Source organism: Rhea pennata, chromosome 10, assembly GCF_028389875.1.
Source record: "Rhea pennata isolate bPtePen1 chromosome 10, bPtePen1.pri, whole genome shotgun sequence".
NCBI lineage: Eukaryota > Metazoa > Chordata > Aves > Rheiformes > Rheidae > Rhea > Rhea pennata.
Window position 1 is genome coordinate 11,249,791 of NC_084672.1, and position 21,141 is coordinate 11,270,931.

The 21,141-nt window shown below is 39.3% G+C and overlaps 2 protein-coding genes across 9 annotated transcripts in view; one reads left to right on the forward strand and one right to left on the reverse strand.

Moving 5' to 3' along the window:
* HDGFL3 (HDGF like 3) overlaps positions 1–5,778 on the forward strand; it is a 39,502-nt gene extending 33,724 nt beyond the window's left edge. Inside the window, exons 6-7 of one of the 3 annotated variants that reach the window (XR_009959417.1) lie at positions 1,851–2,472; positions 2,948–3,072. Coding sequence is in view for 2 of the 3 variants with exons in the window: in XM_062583595.1 (XP_062439579.1) it covers positions 1,851–1,970 (120 nt within the window). In the remaining variant the exon portion in view is untranslated. Of the gene's footprint in view, positions 1–1,850; positions 3,073–3,911 lie in introns of those variants that run through there. The other 2 variants (XM_062583595.1, XM_062583596.1) reach the window with 2 other exon arrangements.
* The window catches only part of TM6SF1 (transmembrane 6 superfamily member 1), a 32,314-nt gene that overhangs the window by 4,510 nt on the left and 6,663 nt on the right, over positions 1–21,141 (reverse strand). For 2 of the 6 annotated variants that reach the window (XM_062583588.1, XM_062583591.1), the window contains exons 6-11: positions 20,539–20,660; positions 15,801–15,905; positions 14,582–14,638; positions 13,328–13,420; positions 12,184–12,303; positions 5,032–6,863 (exon numbers count right to left, since the gene is read on the reverse strand). In XM_062583588.1, the coding sequence (XP_062439572.1) occupies positions 6,672–6,863; positions 12,184–12,303; positions 13,328–13,420; positions 14,582–14,638; positions 15,801–15,905; positions 20,539–20,660 (689 nt within the window). In that variant the 3' untranslated portion in view covers positions 5,032–6,671. Of the gene's footprint in view, positions 1–5,031; positions 9,366–12,183; positions 12,304–13,327; positions 13,421–14,581; positions 14,639–15,800; positions 15,906–20,538; positions 20,661–21,141 lie in introns of those variants that run through there. The other 4 variants (XM_062583589.1, XM_062583592.1, XM_062583594.1 and 1 more) reach the window with 4 other exon arrangements.

A 21,141-nucleotide genomic window follows, 5' to 3' on the forward strand; every position in this document is an offset into this window, starting at 1 on the left:
GGCTCAGCCACCATGTATAATTCCATGTTGGCACTACCTGTTTCTCAGACTCCTTCCCCTATGCTGTTTGGCTGATTCTCTCTCCAGAAAGATGCAAAGCCTGAACTCACAGTTTTATTAGATTGATTAATTAATCATATATTGGCTATGGCAGCCTATCCCTGACATTGCTCAAATCAAGAGGCCCAGCCCCAGTGACAAGAGTCCTCTGTTCTTAGATACTAAAGTGTTATGACTTTCTCAAAGTACCCATAAACAGAATATTCCCATGGAAAGGTATTCCTGTCTCTGTGTTGTTTACTTTGTGTGGTACAAAATTAGCTCATAAATCAGTGAATCCATGGCATCAGATTTTCATTCCACGTATGTATCTCCTGTTACTTGTGTGTTTGCTTCTTGGCTGCCATAACTCTGAAACATTATAACTGAACACCTAAACTGTTTTTTACTGCTCTGGATACCCATATAATGATATTTTAAAGCTGACTGTAGTCTGCAGCCTGTTAGGCAGTATTTGAATGTTACGGTCAGTGTGGCTGTGTGGCCAGGTTTTCATTCAATATTCATTATTTTCTTTGCGGGCCAGACTTGTCTTGGTGAGCTGGGCACTCTGTCCGTGTAAGCCTGCCTTTCCTCTGTGTAAGGGCGCACGCAGTTGTCTTTCAGGTGGCGAATGATTTTACTGAGTCTTTGAAAAATAATAGATTTCTGGGAAATGAAATACGGGTTTTTGCTCCGAGGACAGCTAGAACATTAAAGTGGGGTAAAGGACTGTGATCTTTTTACTCACACTGACAATCAGTTACTAACATAGGAGTCAGTGGAGCTATTTGTGGAGGCAACTGCTTGCCAGCATGAATAAGGGGATCAAAATCTGGTCCAAAATTACTGCCATCTGATACTATTGCAATTGAGAGAACATATTTAAAACAGCCTGTGTCCAAGACACATTTTTTGTTGTGATGTTCTGGTGGGGTAGCAACAATTCCAGGACTGCTGTAAGAGAAGGACATTGCTCCCATCAGTAACTGCTAAAACACTCCTGCGCTACCGGGTAATGGCCAAACCATGCCAGAGAAATACAGGTTCCCTGTGTTCCCCTGCTGTGGCTCTGAGGTGTTTGGCGCTCTCGCTCTTCCTTCCTTCTCAAGAATAACACTGGTTAAACTGCGTAGCAGGTTTGGGATTTTAGCAGCGTTAAAAGCATAGCATTTAGGGCTCTTTTCAATATAAAAGCGTTGCGTGGGCATTTTGCCAGAAAAGTAAAATGGAATATAAATTTCTGTCTGAAATTTTTTCCAGGAATTTGAAGTTATTTAAAATACACCCTTCCAAACCAGGTAACATTTGTAAACATGTGTTTAACTGTTACACAGTGTAAATTTCTATGTTAAAAATCAAATAGGAGCATGCTCTCAACCACAGCTCTAAAGAGGTGTGTTGCGTGGTATCTTCAAATAGCTCAGGAGCTCAGCCCTCCTGAAAAAGGCAGTGGGACATAACCTAAGAAAATGTCTGAATACAAGCAGAGATGAAAGCGGCTGGTATAAATGACATACACCCTTTGCATCTCTGTCTGTATTGAAACCGGTAACCAGTGTGACCTCAAACCAACACTGAGTAACAAGAGTACAGAGCAAGTAATTACCCTGCTGCCCATCCAACAGGAGTTAAAGCTCAGGATGGCAAAGTCACTTGCTGGACACTTTTGAGGACAGAATTTTCAGTGCCAGAAGAAGCCAAGGCAGTTTGGGGGGTTAGGTTTGTTCCCTGCTCCCTGTATTCCCTGCCCTTCTGTTGTAGCTTCGTGTCCAGTTGCACTGATTACTGAAATTTTTCCCTTACATCAGCCAGACTCTGCTGGTTCTTCCGTGCGCGGCGGCGTTGGTCAGCGCAGCACGCTTTGCAGCCTATCTTACAGTACAGCTGACTTGTTCAAACAGAAATGGTCCCAGTTAATCTGTTTCTGAGGAGACGTGAAGTCCTGGAGGCCGTGGGAGCCACTCAGCCGCGCTGCGGCCCCGCTCGGCGGTGGCTGCCCGGCGCGGGGGCTCGAGGGCCGCGTGCGTCGGGACGGAAGATGGTCCCGGAGGCTGTGTGAGCGCTGGAGACGGCCTGCGCACGGCGCCTGTGCTCTCCGGGCCCCGCAGACGCACCGGTGCCGCACTGGGCAGTGGAATTACCGACGTTCGCAGCACCCGCAGAGAGCGGTGCCTGCCCAGTCCTGGCCCCGAGGCGCGTTAGCACTCCGAGAGGACACCTTTCTTCACTGGATCCGGGAGCGATGCTGTAGGGCTGCTTCAGCACCCGTCCTTCCGTAATGCTGGGTAGCAGCTGTCATTAAGACCCTTTGTGGGAGGCACGACTTGACTGACTAATCATTTTGTGATTGTTTTAATGGATGCCTGCACCTCCCTCGGAGAGGAAGAGGAAAGGCAGCGACCCCCTCCAAGCCTCGTCTCCAAAGCGTCTGTAAGTACAACCTCGGTGACTCTTGGGCAGGAGCGAGAGCAGTGGCAGCGGGAGCCGCGGCGAGGCTGGGGGGCGAGGGCGCAGGGCACGCTCCTCTGGGCTGCGACTCCATGCAGGAGCATTTTGTAACCACCCCCGATGAAGGGTTGTCGGGCAGGGTGCAGCAGGACCTCCCAGGCGGAAAGCAGGGGTTCCCGTTAGGGCCTGCTCGCGTGGCAGCGCTTTGCAGAGCCCTGGGGAGGGCCGGGCCGAGCCGAGCCGAGCCGAGCCGCTCGGCGGTGCGGCGCCTCGACAGGGGGCCCAGAGCCCTGCGCGGGCGCCCGTGTGTGGTTGCCCTGGGGGACAGACAGGCGTCGTCCCTTCTAGCTGTGGCACCTGATGCAGTCGGGAATGGTGACCCAGCGAGGGAGAGAGTTTAGGCAGGAAACCGCTAGTGCAGGGATGTTAAAATGTCCTTTTTCATATTCTCTTCCAGATCCTGTTTAGAATGAAAATCCCGCCTTCCCCAGTGGATTTACCCTGTACCCCCATCTCTTACTCCTTGATGTTGGGTCTTTTTTCTTCCTGGATGATCACACCAAATACATTAACTCCTTCGTACTGGCTGTGTGTTGTGTTTCTTTCCGTCTGTCAGGCTGCGGGGGATGAGCGTTCACACTCGCCCTTCCTTAGGAGAGGAGAGGTCTTGCCCAGTGCTAGGTAGTCATGTAGCAATCCAGGTTTTCATGTTGTTCAGCAGAAATAACGTATTCCTCCCACTGGGGGTTTTGCTATCTCTATTTAATATGAAGAAAATGAGCCCTGGAGACACTTGCCACATCATGAGGACAGTCTGATCCTCTTCCCATAAATGTCAATGGAAGCAAGAGCTGACCTTGAATCGGTCAAAAAGTGGGAGTGCCTTCCTTTTCTGTCATCCCCTCACAGAGGACACCGAGCCGAACCGTGTCCTCTCCGGAAGTAACATGCAGATACGTTAGCTGTGAAAACTGTGTTTGTGTCTTCATGCTTATTAAGTGCGCGCTTGTTCGAACAGCACAAGCTCTTCTCATCGCAGGGTGCCAGGATATGGCAGTGACCTCCTGACCCTTTGCATTAGGCTTATCGATGATGTACTGTAATGCAAAAATTCCAAATTTGGTGGTGTTGGAACTCTACTGCAAGATTCTTAATTAAATGATTGGGGAAAACAAAAACCACGTGCATGACTAAAGCTGCTTATTTGAATAAAGCCCTAAATGTTTACTTTTAAACTCTCTTCTTCTGTATTTTGTAGCGGTATGTTTAGTTGATGTAACATAAGCATTTTTCTCTAGAAAAAATATTTCTGCTCAAACAGACCATGTAGTTACTGTACCTGGGAGTCTGAAGTGTATGAAGTTTGCTGCAGCCTGCTTTTTCTTACATTAAATATGGTTCTCTTTTTTTCTCTCTTTCAGACTTAACCAACATAATGACTGCTGAATATTAAGGGAAAACACAAGAAGGTTACATGTTTGGTTGTCTAATATTCTTGGATTTGATATGAGTCACCACATCTGTTCATTAGTATCATCAACAGCATCCCAGTTTGTATGCACATTATTCACATTCCTATCTGTTGTGTTTGCAGAAATGACATTTTACCCTTTTTTCTAAGGGTTATTTTTTGATTTTCATATTATTTGGTTGCATGAAGTTGCCCTTTACCAGTGGCTGAGGTTTATGAAGATACTGCATACTTGAACATGTTTTAGATTCATTCCTTTTCTAAATAGAAAAGGTATAACTCCAAATTAAATCATTCTAAATCAGCATTTTTTAAAAATAAGTAAATCATAGAAACAAGTCCCCTACATGCAATGCTACAAGAATATTTTCCACCTACAGACATAACTTTAACTTGCCCTATATCCATTCTTACTTTTTAATCAGTTTACAACATGAAAGAAAGAAAAACTTCTTCATTTGAGATCATTGCAAAGTTCAATAATGTAATAAAATACCTTTCCTTATTAGAAGTACCTAGCTAGTTATACTCTTAATACTTCTCAAAATCATGATGTAATGTACACTATCTGACTTAGTTCCTATATGTGGAGTTAGTGAAAGTCTTTTTGTGTTTCTTTAGATTAATACAAGGATTTTTTCCAATGCCAACACAATTTGAGATCATTCATTTGGATGCTTTCCATTTTTAAGCTTACTGTGATATAGAACCCTATGGGAAACCAAAAGAAAACATCAATTTTAAATAATGAAAGGCTTAAAAAAGGATGCTGTCATTCTGGCTTTTTTTTTCCTTTTGGAAATAGAACTAGACTAGTAAGTAAGCATTCCAAATCCATTATTCTGTGTACATTATTGTTGCTATTGTGATAATAGAGATTTTTATTTATTTTTATGCCAGCTTTTATTGTGAAAACATATTTAGTCTGGTTTTATCAATCCTTGTTATGCTTGTCCTTGGAACATCTTTTGCGTATTCAAGGTTTGTAGTTGACGAGTTTACTGTAAAAAACTTTTAAAAACACAACAAAAAAACAAAAAAGAAAACAAAAAGAAATCAAAAAAAATGTATTGTTTTTACAGAATAAATTTATTGGAATGTGTATTGGGAGTAAGGTTTGAGGTTGTAAGCAACTAAGTTAGCGTCATATTTGGCTTCATACGTGTAATAATGTGAGGTATTAATGTAAGTCAAGTATTAAAGCAAAACATTCTGTTAACATGAGTTGACCATAATAGATACAAGTGCAGGTGAGATCTTTATTTTTTTTTCTGTACTTTGCCTTTTCTGGATAACAGGAGGTTATTAAATTCACCTTGAATGTATTCAAAGTTTCTTTAAAAACATTAGAAGTAACATCAGAGGCTCAATTATCTGTTTGGGAGACAGCATGCCCAACAGCTCTGGGTTTGTTTTCTTGCGAAGACATTTGGGCATGGAGCTGTCCCGAATTCTAGCATATACTGAGGGAGTCCACACCAGGGAGGTTGGGTGCTGGAGGAAATGATTTCATCAGCTCCTTTTTGCCAAGGAACACTGACTGAGAGATGTTGTCATTATTTTGGACCTGCCCCTTTGGCTAGAGGTATGAAACCATGGATTCTCTCTGCTGAGCACTTCTGTGAACTCAGTGTTCAGCTGGAGAGTGTTCAAGCATGAATTTCTTTCTGCTTTGAAAGTCCCCCAGTGTAGGGTGCAACATGCATGTGCATGAGCTGGTACTTTCTTGTTATTGAATAGGTTTAAAAAGAAAATTAAAATTCTCTAAAAACATCCAAAATCAAACACCCCAAAATAAAGTGTTTCTGGTTGAAATATATCAGCTAATTTCATCTGTGAGAAAGGCACTAAATGTATTGTTTTTAGTATAAACACCCACAGAAGTCATAGAAATAGTTCTAAATTGCAAACGGAAACATAAACCACATGAACCAAGGTCTTTGTGTCTGCTGCTACTTGCTTATGACCTAACATCATTAGCAAAAGTAGCTGCATAGAGAAACACAGCAAAAACCCCTCCTCTCTGAAAATGCATGCTGTTGTGTAAGGGCTGATGTTGTTAACGGTACTGAGCACATGCCCAGTTCAGAAATGCTAATAAGCACATGCTTAACTTTAAACAGACGAGTAGTCTTTTAAGCAGAATTGAATCCTTAAAAGTATTAACAAAACTATATGATTTGCTTATCATATATGGAATCTTACCATGAGAGTTGACTGATTCTTAAAAGATTTCTTGGGATTTTTAACAAGGCTGACCCACCAGACATACTTTTTGACAAATAAAACATGTGCATGTGACAGAGTTATGTATGTTAATTTTTGACACTTTAAAATCATTGATCTTAAAATTCTACAGTAGCTTTGTTTGTGAATTGCTAACACTGATATCCTTCAGTGTATGGAAGCAAAGCACTGACATCATTATTATTTAACTCCATGCAATATTTCTAAAAATGTCAAAACAGCTTAAGAATAGCTATATGAACTATTATTTACTGTGATGTAAATTCAAAATGTTGAGAAGTGATACTGAAGGCAGTTGTCTTTATTTTCCCTTTTCTGAGTAGGATAAACAGACTGCGCAGCTTCACACAATTGTGCAATTTTACACATCTTACACACTTCATTTGGGTTTCACTTGACTAGTCCAGTTACATCCAAAGCCAGTTATGTACACAGCCAAAAAGAGGAACTGAAAGCAGTGGCGCTATTCCGTTTTTTCTTCTTGTTTTGGTTTCATAAAAAACTCTGGCTTGTTGACACACCTGTAAGCCAACAGCTGGGGAAGAATCCCATACATTACGTTCAATATCAGAAAAACCTGTTTTGCCTCTTCAGGGACTCTGTAGATGTAAGGAGTTCGAGCATGAAGAGAAGCACCAATATGGGAAAACTGAGCCTGTGGTTGTATATAATGTATATATTAAAAAAGGTAAAATTGATGTATATTTTGGAAAGACAGCATAATCTGCATGCAAGTATGCATCTCCAGTGACATTTTCCAAGACAACCCTTTTATTCCTGAATTATCTATTATACTTTTGCACAGCAGTATAAAAATACAGTCTGAGCTACAGGCATTCAGTCATTGATGTAACACCATGTGTAGGATTCCGTCCTTGGCTAATGGATGATAATTTGTGCTACAGGGTCCCTGATTATTCCCCAGGGAAATGGCCCGGGAAGCATGCATCAGTGCAGAGACCTGCTTTCTTCCGTCTCAGCACAGCAGTGGGGTAGGACTCGCACCCACCTATCTGGAAGTTGTTTGGCATCAACAAGAAACAAACAGGCACTCCCTCTAAATACATGTAGAAAATAAAAACTTGGAAAAAAAGTTAAAAAAATCTTAGACTCAGTTTTGCAGATACTAATCCCAGAACTCCTGATGGTTTCACAAAACTTCTGCAAAATTTGGCCTTTGGGCTGGAAGCAGGCAGTTCTGAAGTGCAGGTTAAGTTTACAGTGAAGGTTATATGCAGAGAACCTTGCTGAGCTGAAGCATATTTTTAGCATAAACAAATATTTAAAGCTAGAAGCACCAGAATTGTTGCTGTCTTTTGTCTCCATCTGTTACCTACTATTTCAAGCAACAGCTCATTCACATTAACTATTGTGTGTCCAAATTTAGTTAGTTAGTTAGCAGTGGAGAGGGAACTCTGAGAAGATAAACAGCAATTTGATCTGAAGCAGAGCAGGAGAAAGGGATGCCAGGATTTTAGAAATACAGTGGAGTGCACTCTGGCCAAATCGTGTTTGCTCTTCTGACTTCAGCAGGAGTTATTTAGGACTCACAAACACAATTCAGTTCATGGTTAGCAAAGTTAATAGTGAAATACAGTGCAGGTGTCTTAATAAACACCCCTTAAGCAAGTGGTTAGGCTGAGACCATATGTTAAAACAGAAAAGCAAATTGGTCTTTAGGAGGTTGTAACCACTCCCACTTAAGAGGGAGAGCTGATCTAGCAAACCTGAGCTAGGAAACACAGTAATCAAAGAAATCAACCACAAGCACACTTCAGCAGAGTGCCACTTAGCATGTTTCTGTAAATACCTATTACTCAGTAAACAGATGTTCAGGGGCACATTATCAGCAGCATTTTTGTATCAGCCTAATAAGTCAGCTTGTCCATAGCAGCTTATTTGTTCTCCCCTGGTTCAGAGCTTTAGGTGCCTGTGTGGTCTTGCTCAGATACCTGCTACCTTTCCTCACCTTGGGAGCCATCTCGGAGCAGGCAGCCTACAGTATTTGAGGTAACGCTTTCCCAAGGAGTTAGACGGCCACCATCTGGCTTAGAGTAGGAGGCCTGGGGCCATCTGATGTTTATGTAGGTACTAACAGCCTCCCTGTAGTACTTTAGGGCCTCTTCTGGGGTGAACAAGATACTTTCTATAGGGAAGTGCCACTGGGTTACAAGGTCCTGCTGGCTCTGAGCATGGCCAGCAGCACTTTGGAGAAAAGGTCACAAGCCCTGTCAGAAAGTACTGTAAGTAGTTCTGCTTCTGGGAGAATCTCTCATCTCAGACACAGAATTCCCAAAGCCTCCTAGATGGCTTTAAGGTCTAGGCTGTATTTTGTGGTTTCTTTCTTACAGCAAAAGCCAAGAAGCATTAGTGAGTTTCCAGCATGGGGGGGGGGGGGGGGAATGACTGTTACCTTTTGTTCTATTTGCAGTCCAAATAGAGTTTTACTGGCTAATGAGGCACCATATGGAGAAGTTACTGTTTATTAGACTTGTTTGTCAGCTTAACACCTTGCTTTTCTTCTTCTGTTATCAGGGAGGATGTTCAGGTATGTTCAAGTCACCACACTGATTTTTTTTTTCTTTAATTGACTTACCTCTATGGAAACTGTGTAATGTCTACAATCTCTTTCTTTTTTGGAGAGTGTGGGGGGGGGGTATATTAAATCATTCCCTAGTAGCCTAAACCAGTTCTTGTTTCACATACCAGACTCCCACCAAATCCATAGCTTTAAGCAGTAAGGGCTGTTAGTCATTCCAGATCACTATGCCTGATTTGCACTGAGCTGGCATTAAAGATGAGTAGTTTAAGCTACTCCTTGGTGCTTTCTGTTATTGAAACCTCTTTCAGTGAAGAATGATGAGGATCAGAAACCCAAACTCTGGATGAAAAATTAAGCAAATAAGTTGTTTCAGGTAAACTTCTGATACAGCCTTCTCTCTCTAATGTCCAAACTTTTTTAAAATCTTGAAGCACTGGTCAGCCTGCCAATCAGGCCATTCCACAACAACTGTAAGAGGTCTAGTGCTGTTCAACTCAACAACTGCAATTTCCATATGCCTGGAACTAATTTAGCTGTTGTCTGTATGAAATAGTTGGGATTAGATTTTACCATATTCTGGCTGTAGATTGCTCATAGGCAGTACTTGGAGTTGGCCTGCAATCAAGAAAGCACTCCAGTTAGGGAAAGAGAAGGGCCTGAAAAAAGGTTTGGAGTCTTCCTTCTCTAAAACCTACTAAAATCAGATAAAATTTTTTAGAGATTTCAGAGGGGTTTGGCCCAGGTCTAATGAGCCTAAGAAAGGCCACGACAGAGAGCAGGGAGGAGGCAACCTGGTGACATCTGTTCCTTGGGTTTAGTTCCCTTGTAGACAAGAGGCACTGCAGAAACTAGCTAAAACAGAGATTGAAGGATTAAGTAAAACAATTGGCTGGAGAAGGAGAGAAAAACCTTCCACATCTCAGAGCAGGGAAGGGAAGGGGGCTATGAGGAGTTGAAGCAGAGTGATGTGTAGCAGTATGGCTCAAGAAGTTGGAACTCTTCTCACACAATTCACTTGCACAGGTGAACACCAATTCATCAAGTTCACAGAGGCTATTCAAACCCTTTTGTGTAATCAAAGCTCCTGGTACTTTAGTCCTGTGACATTTAAAAAGCTGTTTCTACAGCTTCAGAAAGCCCAGAGTGTCCCAACCTATTCTGGAGTCTGAGTATCAGTAACAGAATAATTCAAACTGAGATGTATGTGATTTGGAAAAAAACACCAAGTATTAAAAGGGGTATTTCCCTTTATGCCATGAAAGGCTAGGCACTTTCACACACTCTTTTCTTTGTTTAGATGTATCACATGGCACTTTGAGACTATCTGCAAAAAGTATGTATTTCTTAAAAATAATTTTAAAAAATCATTTTAAATTAAAAAAATTTTAAACGGTGTTAGTTCACATGGGGCAATGCCTCCTGTTTCCATCTTTAGTGTTCTACCTTTTTCAGGCCTGTGCTCATAAGAGAAGACAAAACATGTTTCAAAAACTATGTATGTTTTAAATAAAATTGCAAGTGTAGACAAATGTAGAAATAGTGTTTTGTGACTCAGAATGGCTTAAAAAAATATCTAAAAGTGAGCCCTCAATTCATTATACATCACACACTTCTTTCTGAGTTGCTCACAATTGAACAAGTCAAATGAGTTAAGTCATTTTCAGTTATGAAATTTCTGAAGTTCATTCTGCAGTGCATTTAAGTATTGGGAAGTGCTTTTGTGGTATTTAACTCAACTTTTTTAAAAAGAAACTCAACAGGGGGAAAAAAACACTTTAAAGATGGGGTTTTTTGAATCAGGAAAATATTGGGGGAGTGCAACAACATGCTGTTCTTCTAGTTGGTTAGTTCTTGTCAACCCACAGAGTTTTTGCTTGTGCCCAAGAAAAGCTTCAAACAGTAAGAACGGAAATACATGAGCATTAGCTTTGGATTACCAATAGCTTTTCCCCTCCTTGTGTAACTTATAAATTAGCATTATCCCGAAACCAAGCCACAAAGGACAATGGAGAATATCTTTTTAGGCTTCAGCAATAAAATGTTGCATAGCTTAATCATACAGATACAAGATGCCATTAACAAAATGCCATTTAAAAGAAGTGTGTGTTATGGGAAACATTAAAAAAAAAAAAAATCCAGTCTGAGAATGAGCATTTTTGTAATTTTGCAAGGTTTTGATAGCATGTTTTGACTTTCCCTTGTGATAAATAATCTATAATGAGTGGTTTCTTTCCTGACTGCCTGGGGAATTCATGAAACCCAAGCAGTCTGTCAGTAGAGAGAGGTTCCTGATGCTGGGTTGCCTACTTTAGTTGTCTTGTGCTTTTTTTAGATTAGATTTGGGCCAAACACAGTATAAAGTTTTAGATGCTCAAAAGGTATCATAAACTCTCCATTAATATATTTGCCAGATCCCATTCTGATAGTTTGATGATTCAAGATTCTGTATAAGCTATTTAAAAAACAAAAAGTCATCTCATTCTCTGTGGTAGTTGCTCACAAACAGAAAATAAACAGTCACTCCCCCGTCCTTACTGGACAGTTAAACTGGATTGCAGTTGGTATCTGTGATTGTTATCTCTGGCATGGGGAACAAAGTGCTGGTCCGTGTTTGTCTAATAGCAGTACTCAAATTACACTTACTGCTGTGTTCATATGTTCTCATTACTGTTACAGGATTATATACGTGTTTTTTCTACATTGTCTGGATCTTCAGAGCACATTTCATTTGCTACATACAGAACAAATCAATTAGTTGTTACCATCTCAAATGTCAAATGTTTATCTGTATGATATGAGAGGCAATTCACTAGTTCTTGTTGACTTTCTTCTTTTAGTCTTCTCATACTCATCAGCAACAACTAGTAATGAACTATGATCACTTAAGAGAAGCAAAGCAGAATGAGTTACGAAAGCATGATCTTTGGTAAGCCTTTGGGAATGTGAGCGTGTGTTAGTGTTATTGTAATGTGTTGCCTGGGATGTTTCCACTGCTGTACCAAGATCCTCAACCAATGTTGTCTAATTTAGGTGACTCATAGGTACTCTTTTCATTTAGTTTTTCCAAACTACCTAGTTTGTCAACATATACTATGGATTTTTTTTAACATGGTCCACTGTTACAGCTTTGAAACAGGCTTTCTTCATGGCTTCAGCTAAAGACTACATGATGCTTTATAAAGTTTAAATGAGTCCAATAAAAATATTTTGTCAAAGAGGAAAAGTCTACCAAAGCAAGAATGCAGCCATTAGAGACATGTAATAAGCTGGATGCTACACTTCCTTAAATTAGTTCTTTATAGATATAAAAAGTTATCTTAAGCTACAAGGCAAAAATCAGCATGATAGTGGTAAAGCACTGGGCCCCTTATGCATTCTGTAGTTCTCTATGTATTCACCAGCAACTCAAGAGTGAACATATTACAAGAAATACCTGAGCTAGTCCTCCAGCATGTATAAGGGTTAAATCGGGCATCCAGGAACAGCCAGGCACCAGTAGGCCATATAGTGCAATCACATAATATGGCACAGAGTAGAACATGTATGCCAGCATCTGCATTTTAAACAGAAACATTAGTTGCTTTGCAGTACAAGGGAGATGCATTTAAAAATCAGACAGCTGCTGACTGCGGAACTGAGACTATTCAAGAATCACACTCCTTGGAGCAATGATTCCCAGGCCTTTTTGCAGCTATAACTTTCTTGAGAGAAGAATTTTGTACCTGGATGCTGTTAACTGGATCCAGCTCCCCTATGGCCTCAACTAATACTGATGTCTGTTGTCTTTTTGTCCCACCCAAATCCCCTTCATCCTGGGACATGCTTCCTCCTACCCCCCTTTCCGTCTCTGAGGCCATGCCACTAAACCTGGCTTGACCTAACTCACTGTCCAACAGGTGTGTGCCCAATTCTCAAGCTCCATAGCACTTCCACCTCTGGAGTGCGAGATGCATTCAAGCCTACCAAGAACAGGTCCACCAGAGCTTTTTGGGTTCTGCACTTTATCATTTCAGGCACTGCCCCCATACAACCGCAAGGTTTGCAAAAGAAAGACAACCTTGCAAATACTAAGAAACCTAAATGAAATTACTCTCTCCTCTGCAACGTTCATGTAAATAGGCTTTGTAAAAAAAAAATATCATTTTTAAAGGAGTGTGTCACTGAAGACAGAAGCATAAAGTGAGTTTAAGGACTCTAGTCCTACTACATTAATTTTTGCTTCATTATTCCAGACTGAAAGTCTGCATTGCCCTTTTAAAGAAGGGTGATGATGATTAAAAAAAAAAAAAAAAAAAGACTTATTTTACAGACTATATTAAAAGAGGCCTGAGTACTTAGGATGAATAACTCTAGATAACTGATTTGATCCAAGTTGGGTTTATCATAGTGAAAAACTAGTGCCCTGCAATGGTTGTTTAGTAGAATATGTGAATTACATTTACAGGGCAAATTACAGTTTAACTTGCCATGAACAAATACTTCACACATTGTGTCAGCTATAAAAACCCATGACTTCATCTTTGTGCCAGTTAAGAAAACACTTTATAACACTGTAGGCTCTACAGTCAATGCTTTACCTGAAGCTTAGGATAGGCAGCAGGATCTTTTATATAAGGCTCGTGAAGTTGGATATATAGCCGGCAGAGTTCAGCAGGGCAATCCAGAGCAATCTAAGAAGAATTTTTAAAACTTCCTGTGAACAAAGAATTTGTTCTAAAACGAGCTAACCTGATACCCAGAATCACAGAATGGTGAAGTTGGAAGGGACCTCTGGTGATCATCTAGTCCAACCCCCCTGCTCAAGCAGGGTCACTTAGAGCATGTTGCACAGGATCATGTTCAGGTGAGTTTTGAATATCTCTAGAGAAGGAGACTCCACAGCCTTTCTGGGCAACCTGTTCCAGTGCTCTGTCACCCTCACAATAAAGAAATTTTTCCTCATATTCAGACAGAATTTCCAGACCCGTTATTAGCCCTAAAGATTCAGTAGTTGCCTGCAGTACTGCTACCCAGGAGGCTTGCTCAAAATCTGTTGGAAAGGTGGTCCATTTGATCACCAATAAAGGCTGAAACACAGCCTCCTCTCCATTTCTGCTCAAAGGGCTTGATAGAAAATGCTAACAGCCTACTTCAAAGATTTTTCACTGGAAGAGAATACAGTCAGTTGACTCTGCTGTAGTAGAAGTATAATCATTATTGATTTGTTCTGACAATCTGGCTTTGATCCTAACAAATGAGATTTCCAATGGAAAACTGCTCAGAGAGTGTAAACTTCAGGTTAAGCACCCATTTTCAGGGTAGCAAGATACAGATGTAGTCCAAAGTTGCACTGCAGCAAAGCAGCAGTGGAGAGCAATGCAGCTTTCAAAGACAAGTGTTTTTTTTTTAAAAAAAAACGTTTAAAGGTGATGGCAAATGAGAGATTATTGGATTTTATACTCCTATACAGAGAACAAAATTACCAGTAAGCATGAACAGTACCTAGTTCCTCTGTAAGCATAGTGCTTTACATAGTAGCCCTTAGAAATCTTACTGCAAAAAGTATGCTCTAAAATGAGTTAGCAATCTGTGTCAATTGCTATCACAGTAATGTTTCTAGCAAGGCATTACTAATGCTGAAGTTAGCAATAAGGCTGGACAGTATGTTTTGCACAACTTAAATTCATGTGTATTTGTTGTGTGGCTTTGAGGAAAAACAGAAAGATTTACAAACAATGGGTATTCCTCCTTTTTCTTTTCCAGCATAGCCATTGGAGGAGGAGGTCTGGGTCTGCTTTTAATGTATTACACTTGACTGACTATTTCACAAAGTCAAGGTTATTGTAGCTTACACAGAGATGTTCAGCTGATCCTTGTAGGCAGGAGTAAGGCCAGTGAAGCAGTTCCTGCTTTGGTAGAGGACATGCATAAGGAAAAGACCACTAGCACACCTCCCCTCTCCCGCTCCCCCCCCCCCCCCCCCAAAAAAAAAGAGGTTCTGAATGGAGAAGTGGGATTGCAGAATCAAGTTAGATGGCAGAGCATGAGGTATCTCTTCCTACAGTGAAATTACAGAAAAACAGGTGATTAACCTGCAGCTGTAGTGCTCTGGCATATCATGATCTATAAGAAATGAAGCAATCTAAAATTTTAGAAGCAAAAAAATGTGAAGTATTTTTGAGAGGCAAGTTTTCAGAGAAAAAGAAAGCAATAAAATAAACACTAATGTGAGCAGCAGAACCACAAAAGGACTATCTGCACTGGGTAAACAAAATGTTGCTACAGATACCTTTCATCACCTGTTACTTGAGTTATTCTAGACAAGACCAGATCTACAAATCAAGCAAGCAGGCAGTTGTCTAAATGCTGAAACATTTGAGGACTGTTCACTTAATGTTACACAATTTCTATTTTGCTTAAGGCAGCCAATGCTTTAAAGCTGACAAAAAACTAGGTTTACCTACTCCTGGATTTACCTACTTCAACAAGCATTTTTAATACCATTTCATTCCCTCAGAAATTTTGAATCTATCAGCTATGCTTAAAAAACACAAAAATAAATCAACTGTTGGTAAGTAGAAACAGCATGTGTATAAATTCAGGTAACTTGGACAAAACTTGGGTTTTTTTTTTTTCAGGTGGAAATTGGTTTGGTTTGCTTTCCTATATGAGTTTAGCTATATTTCTCTGTTTAGAAAGACATGAATATAGACTTCATTTAGTTGGCTTGCCTCTGTGTTCATGAGCATAAATGTAAAATACCAACAAAAAACCTTTTAGGTTGTGTTGATCTACACTTCGGATGCTATTTACTCTTGTTACTGTGTATATAGCTTCTTTTGAAAAACATACTTTACACAGATAAGATGGGGAAGCAAAGCAACAGTAATTGTAATCATAAATAATCAGTTTGTCCTTTAGATGTCTAAGGCCTACTCCAACCCTGAAAGTCAAAGAATTTCCCTTGACTGAAATGTACATACTTTTTCACACAGGCACCCTTTTAGGAAAAAGAAATCAAAAGTTTAAGTGAAAATCAGAGACCAAAATATTAAAATACCTTTAACTTACCATGCCCCTAAATATGCAAAACCCCGTTGCTAGAATGAGATATGCAGCTAAGATTAAATCTACTGGTCGTCTTAAGAGTCCTTTCCTCTGGACTTCCTGAACCACCTGCAATATAGAATCTGTTTAGTAACACATCCCCAATGACATGCATTTATCTCCAAGTCAGTCCCTACAAGAAGGGTCAAGCGGTAAAACATGAGAGAAGCAAGTAGTTCTCAGTTATGTTACCCTATTTCTCCTCTGATTTAAGAGACAAAGATAGCCACATCTAAAAATGTGGCTTAGAATTTTCTGTATGTCACAATCAGGAAAATTAATCTGAATCAAGTCTAAAAAATGGATGGGTCCAAATAAAACCATTTTAATATAATTAGTTCACTTTCAAAGCAGGCTAAATCAAATTAACACTGTTTTAACTCTGAGTTCACACAATGCTTAGAGAATAACTAACTTCATTTAAAGTCACATTTATTATTAATTTGAATTAATTTCATGTTCCTGAATGTCCCTCTGTAGAAAACCTCTAGATGTGTAGGTTTATTTGTCTCATACATTTGAAGTAGGGTCTAATACACTTTACAAGAACTGTTGGGAAGGACAGAGAAATGAAGTTTCATCTCATTTTTGACCGTGAGCAGGCTTGTCTTCAGCAGGCTGCAACACTATACTGAAATTAATGGAATATCATTTGCACAGGGATGAAAGAACAGCTTTTCTATGGCCATTCAAGATTGCCGAGTTCAGTGAGCAAATAATAAATCATAATATGTAACACATGAGTACATAATGAAAGGTGTATGTGTACCTAGCATGTGGAAAACCCACTTCTAGTTCTTTTATTACTGTCCGTGGACTCCTCAGAGTTGGGTACCAAAGTACTGGATCTGATCTGTTCTGTGCCTCCTTTCCCCAGCCATAAAACAGGATTCCCCCAGCACCGTGCATGCAGATGAGAGGTGTTAAGACTCTACGGTAACAGAGGCCATATAGATATCTAAGATAGAAGAGCAATAAAAAGAAATCTCTTTGCCTACATGGTAAAACTTACAGGAACCACAGAAATCATTTTGGGTACGCTTTCAGCACTGTGTATTCATGGCCAAAATTACATGCACATCAGAGTGTCTTTCTGCAGTTTATGGGGAAAACTTCCTCATTTATATGTGTTACTCATTTCCTCTTCCTTTTTATTAGCCATGTTTTGGCATGCACACAGCAAAAACGAAAATCTTATTTCCTTCCTGTTATATACTTATGGTATTGTCTCCAAAAGCACTGAAGAAAAATTAGGATGTAGAAGCATAATTAGAAGCACTCACGATCAAGATACAGTAAAGTTATTGAAATGGAGAACAAATCTTGCAAGCACAGTTCCTAAGAACTACATGATATGAATTGTAGTTTAACAAAAACAAGGCCATTTTATACACATAGGTCATCCCTTTAATCAAACTATTTATATTTTGAAAAGGTTATGTTTCAGGAAAAGTTCTATGCCACATCCTTTCTGTTTTTCATACCAGAACAATAAGTCTATTTGGGCAGTAATTATGACGTGAACCTGTGCTACTTCACAGTATTTAAAATACTACTGTAGGAATGTTTATAGTATTACCTGCAAAAAAATTATATTCTAATATTTATTCCTAGGAAAGACAAAGCCTTCATATGGCTGCTGAGTTGCAAGTAATTTTCAGATGTGGACTATCAAAAATAATGACAAGTTCACAGGTTGAAATATTTTCTCTCTAGTCTGTCTAATTATTAAGTTTATCACTCCTCCTTTCAACGAGTGTATTATATGGCTCTACCTATTTAATGTGACCACCAAGCTACAGCATAACTTTGTACTTAGAGGTCTTAGAGACAAAGCCAATAGTGGAAACAAACTTTGCTAGAGTCAGTCTGTTAAGTTGCCAGGGTACAGAAAACTAACACCTTTTTTCCATGTGTGTCCACCTAGACAAACAAAATGAAAACACAAAGCTTAACAAAGCAGAAGGACCAAGAATTTGAAAGACGAGATGTCCCAAAAGCAGCATTTCAATGTCAGACCTCAGCTACTGAGTAAATTTCAATTTCCCTTCTTTTAACACAGCAAAAGTCATGCCAATACATGCTAAAATGAATTACATGTTAAGTATACTGGCAGAGCAGAGATAACGTGGTACTAGTTTCTCATTTATTGAAAACAACATTGAACTCTGCACATATCTTGCCAACCCTGCTGTTGCTTTTGTGTAGCAAGGAAGTGTATAGGCACAGTTAGCATTTTTTTCTCACTTCCCAGGGAAAAGCTTTTCCATAACTTCTCAGAGGCTCCTTCCATGATCAGTTTTAAGGATTAGGAATAATCTTGTATGCTATTCATAGAGGTCAGTCCCTGCAAAATTCAGATGCAAATTGGAATTTATGGTGTTAATTTTGTTAATGAATTTAAAATTACTGCAAAACTGTTTCCTTAGCTACCACACTTGCAGATAGGTCTGCTAGGCATTGTGGAATATTGTAGCACAGTTTGGTTTGATTCTAAAGGAGGGCATAACTCCCTCCCTTTCCCATGCACCCTCCTTCACTAGAAAACAGCCAAAACTTGACTATGTCTTCCCTCTGCCTTCAGTGTTTTTTCTAACTAACTAGTTTATAATAAAATCACAGCAATGGATAGCTTAGCCAGCATGTTTTGTCTTCATGTAAGTATTTTTGTATATATTTGCACTATCACATTTAAAAGCATTATTACATTTTCCTGCTAAATCCTTTAATATTGACTTTGAAGAATGATGGCTCAAAATTTTTATTTTATAGCTAAATGCAAATGATCTATTGAAAGAGAGCTAAATATTTTCAGGATTGACAATAATCAGTTATATTGACAGGTAGGATTATGCACACTTACTTCCAGGAAACAATACATAATTTAGGATTTCCACTCATAAAAAGATTTTTAAAGAATCATTAATAGTCCTGTTGAGATGTAGAGGCCTGTTCAGATGTATGGTTATTGAATCCAGCTATAAATTCCCAACTCCAATCATCTGCTATGGAGCATAAAGTAGCTGTGAACAAAAAATACGTCTTTCCTAAAGAAGAAACAACTGGAGGAGGGTAGGAAGACTCAGTGAAAGGAATCAAGGCTCTTTTATGACCTTCTGAGCAAGGAAGCTTAGGTTTACAAAAAAAGGATTCACTAAGAAGTGCAATATTAAATTTTCAGACTGCCAGCTTTCTTCACTGTCTTTTAAAATACAATTAAAAAGTAAGTTTCTCCAAAATATATACCACAGTAAAATACTGAACCTAGGTAAATGGTTTAGCTCCTCATTAGCATAGGAGACATGGCTATATTTCAGCAAATAAGCAGTCCGTAACATATTTTCCTGTAACAGCAATTTTTGCAGTGTTCCCAATACTAAGAGCGCAAACTGAAACCTCCACCCATCCTCCATGCAAAGATGTTCTCACTAATACACACGGCAAACAGTTGCCATCACCACCTGTAACTACTGTTAACATCTCTCCCCTAATATATATTCTGGCCCAGAATTATGGACTCCCTGATGTAAATCAGCTCAAGTTTCCTTGCAATGGGACATGTGGTTTCCTAAAGGCCTCTACAGGGGGGTACATAGGGTTTGGCATCTGAAGTGTTCCCTGATTTGCCTTTCATAGGAATTTGCCCCCAAAATGATGATTCAGTAGTGGTTTTTCAAACCTCAGGAGGCACAAGCATCTATCTATACTCCTTTTTCCTACTCAAGGATATTGGATGGATGGCATCTTACAAGTTTTCCCAGAAATGTATGGAAGTGCATCATCTGCTGTTGTTCTATGCGACAGAATATGTCCCTGCACATTGTTGGCCTATTACAGAATAGGAGCTATCTCCTACCATCTGTGTCTGTATTTTCAGTTATAGAATGGACCTGACTGAGACTCAGGAGCTCTTGTGATGCAAAAATATTAACTGATTATATTACTGGCAACTGATACGGTGTGCTGTGGCAATAAACTGGCTTGCTTATGGCAATGAAGAGTTAAATATCTGTTCTGTACTTTGTACTGCAGGACTTTTTTGGGGGGTAAAAAAGGGTGCATGAACTATTGCCACCTTTTTTGATTGCTCAGTTAGCAATCACAGTACAGCCCAACTATTAAAATCAAAGACAAATGCCTAAGCAGTTTTTAAGTAAATATTATTTTTACAGATAAACATATTTTTGGAAAAGTAGAAAGTGTGTAAACAATTTGCATATTAATACACGAATATCTTAGCTCTAAAATCTAACATTGCGAAATCCATGTTTCAAAAAGAAATTACTAAATTGTGTGAAATCTGTAAATCATCTGAAGAAGAATACTTTTCTGTAGAGCTTATATAAGGCTTTTCTGGTGCTTTATGAAGCTGGGATGTACCACTGTTTCCATTTTATAGCTAAGAAATTGAAAATATCACAAACTAAATAAATAGAGAGGGGCAGGACAATAACATCTATAAATTTGAGTCTTTACTGTATAGCTGAGATGATACTTTTGCTTTTTCTTTAACCAACCTTAATGAATTTTCTTCTGGTATGGATACTTTTACAGTGTCTACACAACCTATCAGCCATTGTCATAACAGTGTACAGTTATAATACATTCCACTCTCACTGAGAGACCTGTAAAACTCAGTAGGAACAGTAAGCACATTTTAGTCTTCATAACACTAGCCAAAACTTAAATGCAATAATATTACCTTGACTGGAGTATCACGAGCCACTGAAGGTTGATTATAGATTCGGAACCCGGCCCATATGGGAAGGCAAATGTATGGTACACTTAAGAAAAAGGCAGGACACACTCTTGTTCCATATTTTCCTGTTAAAAAATAATCATAAGATATATGAAGGACCTGTGAAGTTAAAAAACATATATACATCCTATGGAACATAAAACATGAAGCAGTTATGGTAACAAATATAAAACATTAGGAATGGCTATTAAACCAACATGCAAATTTGCTGAAATCATACGTCCAATAGTGGTAGAGCCACAGGTGAGAGAGAGCCTCTCAGAAATTAGATTGTTTTGGAGGGAGCAGAAAACTACCTCAGTCACTATACTACATAGCTTTGTAGGATGGAAGAGCTCTGAAACTGCATAATGAAATGTGTTTCAAAACAGAGGGATCATTTAAAAATTTGAAAAAATGAACTGATCTATTTTTTAAAGATGTGATACTGCATTTGTTTTCCAAAGTCCTGATTTCTCCTACAGGCCTGATCTAATACTTAAGGACAAAATACAAATTCAGAGATCTATCCTCAGCCAGGGTAAATCAGGTAAAATGGGGCCTTTT